At 48.9% G+C, this 12,470-nt stretch overlaps 1 protein-coding gene across 5 annotated transcripts in view; it reads left to right on the top strand.

Moving 5' to 3' along the window:
- The window catches only part of ARMC9 (armadillo repeat containing 9), a 60,900-nt gene extending 50,337 nt beyond the window's left edge, over positions 1 to 10,563 (top strand). For 2 of the 5 annotated variants that reach the window (XM_031603486.2, XM_031603483.2), the window contains 2 exons: positions 1,324 to 1,496; positions 4,044 to 8,417. In XM_031603486.2, the coding sequence (XP_031459346.2) occupies positions 1,324 to 1,496; positions 4,044 to 4,066 (196 nt within the window). In that variant the 3' untranslated portion in view covers positions 4,067 to 8,417. Of the gene's footprint in view, positions 1 to 1,323; positions 1,497 to 4,043; positions 8,424 to 9,927 lie in introns of those variants that run through there. The other 3 variants (XR_016469681.1, XR_016469680.1, XM_090147457.1) reach the window with 3 other exon arrangements.
- Positions 10,564 to 12,470: the final 1,907 nt, after the last annotated feature.

A 12,470-nucleotide genomic window follows, 5' to 3' on the forward strand; every position in this document is an offset into this window, starting at 1 on the left:
GCAAACAAGCCATACAATGAAACTGTTTGATGGAGAGAGACTAAATTTAAAGATGTGATTCACAGCTCAGGGTGAGTTTAACCCATCTCTGGGTTCTGGCTTTGTTTTGCTGCCATCTGCCTCTTTTGAAATGGTGCAAGTTTAATACTTGTCATACTCAGTGGAAGATGGAGGGCTGCAGAGGTGGTTCTGAGGAAATGAGTTGGTGTCTGTCCCTAATACTTAGCACGTATGAATGCAAAATACAGGCAATTAATGTTGCATCAAATATGAAGAAGCACTGGCTGCCACATCTCCTTGCAAGGTGAAGCAGGGAGTGGAATGGCTGATCATTGACTCAGCAGCATTCCCAGGAGGCAGGGAGGGATTAAATGTCTTGAAAATCCCCTAATCACCTTCTCTGATGCTCACAAAGGTTCTTTTGATGGAGCTAATAACACTGCGACTTTCCAAATAAAACTTTAATCACCTTCCTTTCGATGGCACTTTTATGGATCTCCTACTTTGACTCTGCTTTTATTTCCTTTTAATACAATGTGCTTCTTCATGAAGCTGTTATTTCACTTTAATCTTTTCTCCCCTTAGGAGGAAATTGCCTTACCAGAACCAACATGAATATAGATTCGATATTATGTTACGAACTTATATTTCCTGGTAGCCTTCACTTTTCGTATACCAGAAAAAATATATTTATGCTAAGGACAGGAAAGGACAGTGTGTCCTTATGTAGTTATGGACTAAATCCTAAAGACTGGTATTCCTGCAGCATGTGCAGAATATGAAATCACAGCAGTGTTCTCAGTGTGAGTGAGGTACCTGTGTGCTTAGGGAATTTATTTTATAGATGCTATTGCAGCTTTTTGTGCTTTTGATAAAGACTTCTGGGAGATTATGAATCTTGTCACAGCTCGGAGCCAGCAAGGCTATGTGTCTGTTGGTGTTGTGGCCTATGAGGATGCATTCCTATGCTGTAGCATCCCTATACATGTTTTGTACCTCTGTATGAGTCTGTGTAAGATAAATGTGATAGAAAACAATCTGGACAAAACAAACTGAACGTCTGTTCCTTGTTTGTGAGGGATCTAGCTGAGCAGGTTCAATCTTGTTTAAAGTATCGGGTTTGAACAGAAGAGACACATCCATAGAGCTGGGGGCTGTGGTGGGTGCATGCCCTGCAGTAGTACCAGTGCTGCCATGTTCCTCTCCATTTGATAGTCTCCCTGAATTTGGGTGGGCTAGCATGCTGTCACTTGGTTTCGCTTGATTGCAGGCTTACTGTGCATATATTTCCATGCATTGCTAACCCTTTTCCATGTCCTGCAGTGAGTTTTCTTCAGCCTTTACCAGCAAACCTAAGATCCCTCGCACTCCTGAAATATACAGTGCCAGCCCCAGAAAGGGGAAGATCCCAACCATTGCCCCCCAGTTCTCTCAGTCTGGACCCCAACAAACGAGCCGTCCCAGCTCCTCGGGATCATCCACAAGGAGCAGACAGAGTAAGTGGAAACTGTCATCATTCTGCTTGTCAGCACTTGGGGTGGGAAAGGAGGGAGCACTGCAGGAGCTCTCCAGGAATGAAGTCGTGTGCTGTGAGTGTGCCAGGAGTATATGACATTGTACTTGTCATCTGCAGGATGCACAACCATGAAATTATATCTTGCTGAACTCTGCTCCTATTTCCAGACTGTCATGTGAACAGAGACACGCTTTTTCCTGTCTCTGGGTGGAGAAAAGTGGCCCAATTTCTCCAAAGTATGGGGGGAAACTTCTAGTCTCATATTAGACATTCTCTGGATGTCATTACTGTCTCTTTTTCTTTAGACACTTGTTCACTCTGCTGTATAACTTGTCTAACGTTTTTGAATTTGGGTCCCTGGGTGTGTCTACACTGCCACTGAATGCAGACCAGATGTTAGCAGGCAGCCAGGCATGGTGTGCTGCTTGTGGCAGTCATCCTTCTGCTGGAGACTCGCATTTAAGAACCATCTGGATGAGTCGTTTCCTGAAGAAATGCAAGCAGCACTAGATTGCAGTGGGCTCAGAAGAGAGGAGGGCGGTGGCCTGAGGTTGGAGGGGAGAGAAGGAAGCGTGCTTCAGGCCTGCCAACCTCAGCACAGTGAAGTAGAAATGCTGGTCTCAGATACTCGTGCAACAGTGTATGGAGATTTAGAGGGTGTGTGAGCTCTGGGTTCTGGGGTGGGAGGAATGAAGGTGGTGCATTCACAGTGGGAAGGTGCATTCTTGAGTGACAAATATAAGCCTTTTCTCTGGAGTGCAAATAAGATGCCCCTGAGGCCAGCAACAATTAAAATTGGAAGGAGCTGTGTGCTGTATGGTTCCAGAGGTATGGTGAGAAATTTAGTGATGATCACAAGGTAACAGCAGCTCCACTCTTAGCTGAAACTGTTACCTTTAAGCAATTCAGGAAAGTGGGGTAGCTCTGAATGCCTCCTGCACCTGCCCAAGAAATTTGAGATGTATGCTTATTGTTAACTTCTCGTTCCAGGTAAGGAAAATGAAACATAGGGAACTGAAATAATGTAGAAAATCACTAAAGAGAGGGAAACGAAAGAACTTCCTATATCTTCTGTGCTGCTCACTCATTGCTGTTTTACACAGGGTGAATGTGAAGGGAGGGCACGTTTCTTTCTGGAGGTACAAGTGGGGCAATGGAAGGGAATGTCCCTGGTGGCTAAGAGTGGTTTTGACAAGTTGAGTACTTGCTTGAATAGTCCCGTGCTTAGGTAAAACTGCCAGCTTGTTCAGCTTTACTTTTGCTGTGTATGCCCTGTGTTTTACCCCTGACATCAATGCTCTCCATTTCCTGTGATAGAAGTACTGACTACATGTGGAGCTAGTGACCAGCAGTCTGTTCATTTCAGTTCCTGCTTCATTTCCAGAGTCACTAGTCCATTAAAGAGGAAAAGCTTTACTGAATAAGGGAAAAGCACAGAATGGGTGTGCACACCAAAACTTGCCCAAATCCTTATTCTGTTTTCTTTTTTGGAGCTTTTCACTTCACAATGCTTGTGTCCTGTGAAAGATGTGAAATGTATATGCTGCTCTTGTAGGGATATGGAGTAAGTCCCTTTCCCAGGGGCACAATGTATAATGCTGCTGATTTTGAAGTTGTGTTAGAGGAGTTTTAATCATGTATTTAATGTGTCTTTCTGGAAGACTGTCTTTACTTTGTGGATTTCTTTGGCAGAAGAACAAGCTCAGGGCACTAAGAGGAAAAAAATGAGTTTCTGATTACACTTACTTGATGTGATTACTTTAGAGATGCAGTTTTAGCTTTCTTTTAATATTTATTGTAAGTATTTTTACTGGAAATAAGTTGCTTTTACACAAACCTAGCTGACCTAACTGGACTGGAGTGTGAAGGGTGTTTGGAATGCCTGAGGAATGCAGAGGAAGCACAGGTACTCAGTGCAGCTCCAGCCCTGGGGCCAGGATCCTGCCTGAGATGGAGCCTGCTGTTAGCAGAGTGCCAAAGCTGCACCTTGCAGCAAAATGGAGCTCCTCCAGACACCACCAGCCATGCTGGACTTTCTGCTGACTCCTCTTCCTAGCTGGTGCAGGGGTGGCAGTGTGGCTGGAACACAGAGTGGATCTCCAGATCTGGAGTTTTTCAGTTGTGCTTTATGTGCTCTGTGTACACATGGCTGAGTGATTTAATTTACCTTGTGCCTTACTCTGCTTCTGTTCCAAGCACCTCTTAAGGGTAATCCAAAGAGAAGGGATTTGTGTGTTGTACCAAGCTGTGCCCAGGGCATGGTGGAACTGGAGTGGAACAAAAATCTGTGCTAAAGGAACAAGGATGTCACTGGTACCAGTGGGTGGCTTCAGGCTGCTCGGGTTATTCTTTCAGTATCCCCTGACAAGTTGTTGCCATAAACACTCTCTGCATTTTTTTCAGTGGTTAAGGTGCCTCTGTGTGTGCTCTCTGTGGTGGCTGTGTCACTGTACAGTTCCCCTCAGGCAGCTCTTGCCCTTTGATAAATCCTGCTTTTAGTTGACAAGCTCTCTTTATTTTCCTGCAGGCATCCAGTCCTACAGGAAGTGAGAACAGTTTCTTTCCTCGAGAATCACCTGTCACATTGCTGAAGGACAGAGCCAGCTTCCTGTAATGAGCTTTACTGGCGACCTACTGAGAAGAGGTTATTAACACTGCATGGCACACGCCTTGCACGGTGATTCAGGGATTATCTGATGGGCTGCATCTGCTGTCATCTCTAAAGCTGGCTAAGACAAGGGCCTTGTTACAATTCGAGGTCTCATCAGCTGCCCACAGCTGATACAGTAGATGGATATAGTCCCAGCATCTCTGATAGTTTAAAGTGACATTGCTGCTTCCAGAAAAGTCTCTTGCTCTCTGCTTTCTGTGTCAGAGTAAATGGCCTTTGAAAATGGTGTGTAGGGCTCAGCACAGGAGTCTAGCCAACAAGCTGTCTTGTTTAGATATTGCTTGCCTGTAACTTGCTCTGTTGTCTTTTTAATTATGCTTTTGTGAATGAGTATGGGAATGTCTGGGTTCAAGGGATCAGCACTAGGAGAGAAAGCTACCTGCATGTGTAGAACCACTGCCTGGAGCAGCTGTGTGTGGAGTGAGATCTGCATTTGAACATCAAAGACTGGAAAGTATTTCATCAATGTGTGGCAGTTGTAAAACTGTGTGCCAGTGTCCAACTGCTCTCACTCACCTCTGGGGATCTGATCAGCAGGTTTATCTGTAGTAATTACTCCTATTCAAATGTGCTTTACCTTGGAACTTGGCTGCCACTGAAGCTGTAAAGCACAGAAGAAAGCACGTGTGTTAGTTGTAAATGGACTTAAAAAGCAAATGCTTTAGGTAGGTAAAAGAAGGGATAAGTTAAAGCTTTTGTGTTGGAGTTCCACCGTGAGAAACAAATAAGATGAACTCAGCCCAGGAGGTCAAGCAACTCCAATAATGGCAATTACCTCCCCCTTGAGAGCAAAGAGTTGTAAAGTCAGCAATCATGTCCGGAAGAAAGCTTCTCTGTGATGAGACCTCGAATTGTTCCTCTTGGTATGTGGTGGCAACTGAATAGCCAGGGCCATTTCTTCTCTTGATGTGATTGCCATGAGACCAGTGTTGCTGTGTCACTGTCTGACAGAAGGATATCCAACACGTGAGTTCCTCTCACCCCCTTCAATAACAGACTTCAAATCGGAGTTAGGATCTCTTGAAGAAAAAAACATCCTCCAGTCTGAAATCTGATCATATTGATGTGAAACTCAGTAAGTCCAGAGGGCTCACACAAATCAGGCAGAGTGTTGGTGTTCCTTTAACGCCCAGCTGCATAGGATATAAAGTGATTGTAGGCAGCTAATCGCCCCTATCCTGCAGGTCTCCATGGTAGATAAATCACAGAAAAGCTCTGATTTGTGCTTAGATTGATCCACCTCCTCTCCAAGTTGATAAACACAATTAATGGAAAAATGCTTTTTGGTTCCCCAAAAGGCAGCAATAGAAGGCAGCTGTAAAAACTCACCTAGTGGATTTGCATAGTAGGCAGCTTTGCTTTTTCCTCTGCAAAGCTTTTTTTTTTTTTCTGCAGCGTGTAATATCAGTGGCCCAGCTGTTCACACTGAAGTGCTATGCATGCTCATCTGCATCTGTAGGTGCACAGAGTGCCCCAGCAGCTGAGCTGAGATTTATCTCACAGCATTGCTGAGTTTTGCTTTGGAGACAATTTTTTGTATTAATGCTTGAGAAACTCCATTTGCCAAATACTTGAGAGGAACTGTGTGTGATCTTTGAAATAAATTATGGGCTGAGCAGCAGTATGAGAACCTGACAAAACACCGTGTCCTTCTTTTCTCTGTCTGTTCACAAAAAGCCCCTATGATGCCGGTCAGAAGGGTTTGAAGCTGTAAGAAGTGTTGATTCTGCCTTTGTTAGCAGAACACCGCTGCCAGAGGTTGAGAGGTCCCAGGATGATCAGGTCAGTGACACACACACAGCAAATTCTGCACCTCTTTCTTAAAGGTTCCTGTATGCCACGCAGAGGTTGCTGCCAGATCCAGCAGCAGCCTGATGAGTTCCTAACAGGAGCAGTGGAGATTGCCTGCTTGAGTGAGAGGGGTGTGATTGTACCTGGACTGGCTGCAGTTACTTGCAATAAGCAAGCACACTAATGGCACAAGACATAGATCTGGGATTTTGTTTTTCTTGTGACCAAAGTGCTGTATGACACTAGCATGCTTTCTGCGTATGTCGTCTTTATCTTCAGTGTTAATAAGACACTGAATCATAGAGTGTCCTTAGCTGGAAGGGACCCACAAGGATATTCAAGTTGAACTCCTGGCTCTACACAGAACCACCCAAAAATCCAACATTCCCTCTGAGAGCATTGTCCAAACGTGAACTGCATATGTCTATTTACATTTGCACGGAGAGTTCATTCTGTATGCTTTAAAATCATCTGACGACAGTGACGGAGCAAAATTGTTTCTAAAGGGATATATTAATTTTTCTGTCTGTGATAAGTTTGTTTGGTGTTTCATGGACATTCAGGGTGTGCATTTGTTTATTTTCCACTGTTTTCTTTGTGATAAATTCTGTCCTCTGCAACTTTGTCTCCACCTGAATGGAAAGCACAGCTCCCTCAAGGAGCTGGCATTGTTTGCTCTGAAGTGCTGCAGTGCAGGCATGAGCCTCTCGCTGTGCTTGGCCTCACAGAATGGCTCAGGTTGGAAGGGACCTCAAGGATCATGAATCTCCAACCCCCCTCCCACAGACAGGACCACCAACCTCCCCATTTAATACCAGACCAGGCTGCCCAGCGCCCCATCCAACCCAGCCTGGAACACCTCCAGGGACAGGGCATCCACAGCCTCTCTGGGCAGCTGTTCCAGCACCTCACCACTCATAGTAAAGAACTTCCCCTGACATCCAGCTTAAATCTTCCCTCCTTCACCATAAAACCATAGCTGTCTCGTCTTTATAAAATGGTGGAGGTTACAGCACAGGGAAGAGAAGTATTGCACTGCGTTCATGCACATCTTAGAGTAGTAACAGTGGGAAGGCAAGTGAGCTGCCTTTCTTCCTGCTGTTCCTCCCTGCTGAAGTTTGTCTTTGAGCCAGACCTTCCTGGCAGCACATCCATCCTCACACTTGATTGCAGCGTGGCTCAATGCTGGACCAAGTCCCAGGAGGGGAAGTGCTGGAGAGCAGAGAGGTGCGCCTCACTCAGCCTGCCTGACCTCGGGGTGCCTGGAGCAGGCCCTGCCTGCCTGCACCTGGCTGTGGAGCACCAGGAGATGTGTGCACAGCTAACAGAGGCTGAGGACCAGCAGCCCTTTGGCCCGGCATCTGCACAGTGCTTGGTATCTGACCTCTCAAAGAGAGCTGCTTCCCACCTCCTTGCTGCATCCTGCCCTGTGAAGGAATGGCACTGAGTTCACTACAAGGTCACCGTCCAAACTTTGCTCTTTAGGAACCTGATGCTCTGCAATCAGCAGACTGAACAGCGCTCTCTGTTACATCCAGTAACTTTCTGGAACATGTCCTTTTATTGCAGGTTCCTTCCTGGCTTATATTTACAAGCAACGCTGGTGTTAATTTGTGGAAATGAAAGTGAAAAAGCCTCAGATATTCAGGTGACAGCATTAAATGTTTGCTTTGTGCTTATCTTCAAATACGCAAAGTGCTGTTCTGGTGTGATTTTTAAGGCCAAAGTTTTGGAGAGTGCCAACGATATTATTTGCTGTGGATGGGAATGACCTCACAAGGCATTTAATTTAAAAGACAATTTCCTTTTCCATTTTACAAGTCTTTAAAGCGTTGCTTCGCTTTATTTGCTTTCCTCTTAATGATGCTGAGAGCTAATTCTAAGAATAAATGAGGCAGTTGGGTGGGTGCCTGAAACAGTGGCACTGATCCTGCGGATGCGTGAGATGCTTTGTACGTTAGGCCTAAGGAATAATCCTGCTTTGTCACTCAAGGTTTCACTCCAAGCACGTGGTTGTCTTGCTCTGAACAGTGATGAAGAAGTGGAGCTAACGTGAGGATGAGCTGGAAATAGCAGCTGGGTGCCAAGTGATACGGTTCCACCTTTGCTCTGCCATGTACTGCTCCGGCTGCCCCAGTCCTCATCTGGATCCGGTTGGCTGTTGGCAGAGGTGGAATGCTTCCTGAGAACAAGTGGCTTCATTGTTCCTGTCTGCTCATGCGCTGCCTTTTGGTTGGTGGTTTGTGTTGGTAGCATGGAGGAGGACCGTTAGCACCAAATGAAGTGCTGGTGCTGTGCATCACACCCCAGGTCAACCCGAAACAGCAGCGGTGAGGATTGATTTTGGGGTGCGTCTCGTCGGCTCAGCTCAATTTCATGGCTCCAGGTCCTGTTTGTGTAGGGCAGAGAGCAAGGCTTAGCCACACCTGGGCTGGGTGATCTTTCACCTTTCTGGTGAGAGTAATGCCTTGATCTGTGGAATCCAGTCTGAAAAAGAGAAATCCAGATCTCCCATTGCCCAGAGCGTGGGTGCCCCATCCCTGTTGGTGCCCGAGGCCAGGTTGGATAGGCCCTGGGCAGCCTGAGCTGCTGGAGGCAATCAGCCCACAGCAGGGGTGGGAATGACTTAAGGTCCCTTCCAACATAAGCTGTTCTATGACTCTGCAATCCATGCTGTAATTCTCATTATGTTCATTATTTCCTGCTGGTGATAAACACACTTCAGCCGAGCTCAGCTTCCCCCGACACAGCACTCTCCTCATGGGGAGCAGGGGATGGCTCAGCCCCTCATGGAAAGCTGCTTGTTCCAATTCAGGTGCCTAAAACATTGTTTTTCATAAGAATTTGTCTCCTACTGCAGTGCCTGCGTACAGATCTGGCCTGGTTTTCTGGAGAGCATTTGTGTTGTTTCCTGCCTACTTCCTTCCCTCCCTTAAAATTTTGTTTTGTTTGGGGCTTTTTTGGCATTACTTCTTCCTATGATGGGAATTATTCCGCAGGGCTGCACTGCGTGCTTTGTGGCACAGGAAAGGCACTCATTGCACAGCAGCACAGACCTGATCCCACCGGCAGAGGTTTTCCATCTCCAGCCGGAATTATGCAGGAATCTCCTTCCTTTTGTGCTGGGGCTGATTGCGATCTCTCATTACCTTTCCCTTCTGACTTGTGACGCCAGTGCTTTATGCAGAGCAGTTTAGTAAAGAGACCAGTTTAGGGCAGGTCTGTGATGGAGTGCGATCGGTATTCGTGCATCCAGGGATGAGATCTCTGTGCCTCGATAGGCACCATTCATCCACCCACCGCCCCTGGGCAGTAGGGCTGGGGCAGTGGGGCCGGAGCGTGGTGATGTATTGTGCCTCTTGTTATGATGCCCACCATTGCCTTGAGCACAGCAATGGATCATAGGCTGCCTTATCTGAGTGACGTGGTTTGGTGCTGCTGCTTGGCACGGGCACTGCCCACATGTTCCTGTCAGTGACCTTCCTCTGGGCTGTGAGTGTGGTTTGTGCAGGGAATACCCTGTCCCAGCTGGAAAATCAGCTCCTAGGGAATCGTGTCCTTGCTGGGGCTTGTTGAGATGGTGGGAGGGGGTGCGATTGGCACAGAGGTGTGGGTGCAAACCTGCTTGTTGTGTACCACAGGAGCTGGTAGAGGCTGTGTACACCCCGTTACTCAGCACAGAGCAGTTACAGAGAGAGGAAAAGGCTTTTCTTCTATGCCTTCCCGTAGCTCCCAAAGGGCAGGCACTGCCCCAAGCACGCTGCTGGCACCAGCGCTCTGTGCCCTGGGGCAGGGGGGGAAGCACAGCCCAGCTCACGTAATGCAGGGCTGTGTGGGAGCTGCCTTCAGCCAGCCGTTACCTAATGCTGTTTTGATGCACGGATTCTCTCAGAGCGACTCGGATCGACTTGGCTTGTGCACTTCTGATTTCTGTTTGGCTCTTAACCAGGGAGAGGTGAGTGCTATCAGCTTGGTGCACTGATTCACTGGGGAATGCCACTGGCGGTTCATGGTCACCGTGGAAGAGTGGAGAATAGAAACTTCACCACACCCATTTCCAGCCCTCTGCGAACATCACAGCATTGAGAAATACCTCTGTGCCCTGGTGGGGGACACTTGTCTGAAATGCAAACAGAGCAGCACAGAGCAGTGGAGCGGTGTCTCCCTCTTATCTCTTCTTTTAACTCCTTCGACCCTGAGGCAGTGCTGCACCTGCCTGGGGCTGGGAATGCCAAGAATCAGCAAGAGGCTGCTCCTGGCTCCTGCTGGGACTGAGCGTGGGGCTGGGAAGCAGGCAAGGTTTGCTCCCACATCCAATAGAGCCATAAGGCGATTGCAACACGTGTGAGCCAGCACCTGCGTAACCCTGCCTCGTGCATGGGCTGTTACCTGGGTTCTGACTTTTCCCCCACATCCATCGGTGCAACTCATGCCACAGATCAGAGCAGCAAACCCAGCTCAGCATTTCCTTTTGTTCCAATAAACGCTGATAAGAAGGTGCAGAGTGGGAGCACGCTTTGATTCCTCCCCGTGAGGAGTGGCACCCAGCAGCAGCTCCCGGAGCTGCACCTGTTTTACCGCAGGCAGCATCTGCTCGGGTTCCTGCCGTGATGCTGAAGGTCGTTTCCAGTGTCAGCCATCCCCCTTTGCACAACAGCTGTCCAGCAAGGCGCTGCGGCAGGAAGTGGTTGGAGCAGGTTGGAGCTGTCTGGTGTCATACAAAACCTCCGTAAATATGGCGTACGTTCTTCTGCCTCTCCCCTCCCTCCTCACGTACACCCATTGATTTCCACGTTATGCTAAAAATAACCTCTATTTCCCGGCTGGGAAACGTGTCCCTGAGCGGAGCATCTGTACTGATCCCAGGGGGTAGGGATCAGTAGGGGTGCTCCTGTGAGGTCGGCACCCCACGGGCTCTCAGCTGGCCATGGAGATGCTGTGCCACCTTCCCCTATTCCCAAACCCTCTCTAAAACACAGCTGGGCTTTGTTATGGCCATTTTGTTGGAGATTTTGTTGAAGAGGCACTTGAAATCCAGCAGCACTTGAGGGGAGGGCGGCCCCATGCACCTCAGGCCTTCGCACTGCAAATTCCTCTCCAAATTCCTCCCTTGGAGATTGTGAGATCGCTCGCTCTGCTTCCCCAGGGGGAGCACCTGCATGTGTGTGTGTACAGCTCCCCTTTGGGGTGCACTGCACACATCCCTGTGCAGCAGTGGGACTCAGTGCTGCCCGCTCACAGATCCGTTCTGCAGATGGGTTTCCCAGGGCTGCAGGTGGAGGGGCGGCTCATTGAGCTCCCCCAAACGTGGGAACAAAGGTGCTGCTCTTATCCCTCTCAGAGCCCTTCTGGTAGGAGAACAGGGCAGAGCCAGGGATTGTCCCGCTAGCAGCTTGGGATCCTTTTCCTTCTCAAACACATCTATTTATTTTTCTTTGGAGTATTTTTCTGGATGTTGCTCAAAGGCACCGGGCTGGCCAAGCCTCCCCACCGCCCTCCTGCACCCGGACTCAGCCCTGAAAGCCACTCTCTTTACACAGCACTGATGTTCTTCTCTTGGATGGAAGCCCGGAGCCGTCCCCCCGTCTGGGAAGAGCCGGGGGGCTCAGCAGGAGCACGGCCCCAAGGCCGGGAAGAGTGGGGCAGTGTTTGGGGCCGAGTGCTCTGAAAGAGCTCAGTGTGTGAGCTCGGTGAGTCAGCGGCGGTGGGAGCCAGCAGGCAGGGAGTGCTGCTGCAGGAGGACATGAATATGATGAGTGTGGAGGGCAGGCAGCGCGGCCGTGGCTGAGAGCTCGCTGCTGGAGGGGCTGCGCTCCACCAGGAAAATGGAACTGATGAATAATGGCTGGTGGGTGCTCGGGTCCTGGGTGAGATCCCAGTGGGATGATGGAAGGGTTTTCTGCTCTCAAGGTCGAGGTCAGTCTCATAAAGCAATGTTGGGCTGGAAGTGGCACGTGCTGTTGCAGTTTTGGCTGTGTGAGCGCACACGGAAGCCAAAGTGTGTCCAGGAGGCGAGGAGAGGCCACTCGGCTTGAGCTCCCCGTGGCCCCTGCAGGCACAGAGGGTGTGCATGGAGAGTGCTCCAGCAGGGTTGGAACTGGGTGTGAAAGGGAAAGGCATCCCAGGAGGATGTACTGCTTTATGGGGCTTTGGTTGACAGAACTCATGTTGAACTTTGCTGAAAAGTCACACAAATCTATTTCCTCCTGACGTAACTGCCTGCAGCCCATTGCATGGGGTTGGGCAGAAAGAACATAGCAGGGGTTGGCAGCTACCCAGCCACCCCAATGTGTGATGTTGCAGGCCCCATCCTTCCACCACACCTTGGTTTTATTGCTTGATGGGGCTCTATCATGCAGGAATGTGCACTGCTGGTACTGCTGGCTGCTGACATGTGTCCATGCCACCTCAGACACCATGCCACCCTTTGTACCAGGCTCTCCATCCCTCTGTCCTTCCCCATCTCTCCCAAGCTCTGTGCAGGTGCTGCTC

Source organism: Phasianus colchicus, chromosome 10, assembly GCF_987193195.1.
Source record: "Phasianus colchicus chromosome 10, bPhaCol1.hap1.1, whole genome shotgun sequence".
In the NCBI taxonomy this organism is placed as follows: domain Eukaryota; kingdom Metazoa; phylum Chordata; class Aves; order Galliformes; family Phasianidae; genus Phasianus; species Phasianus colchicus.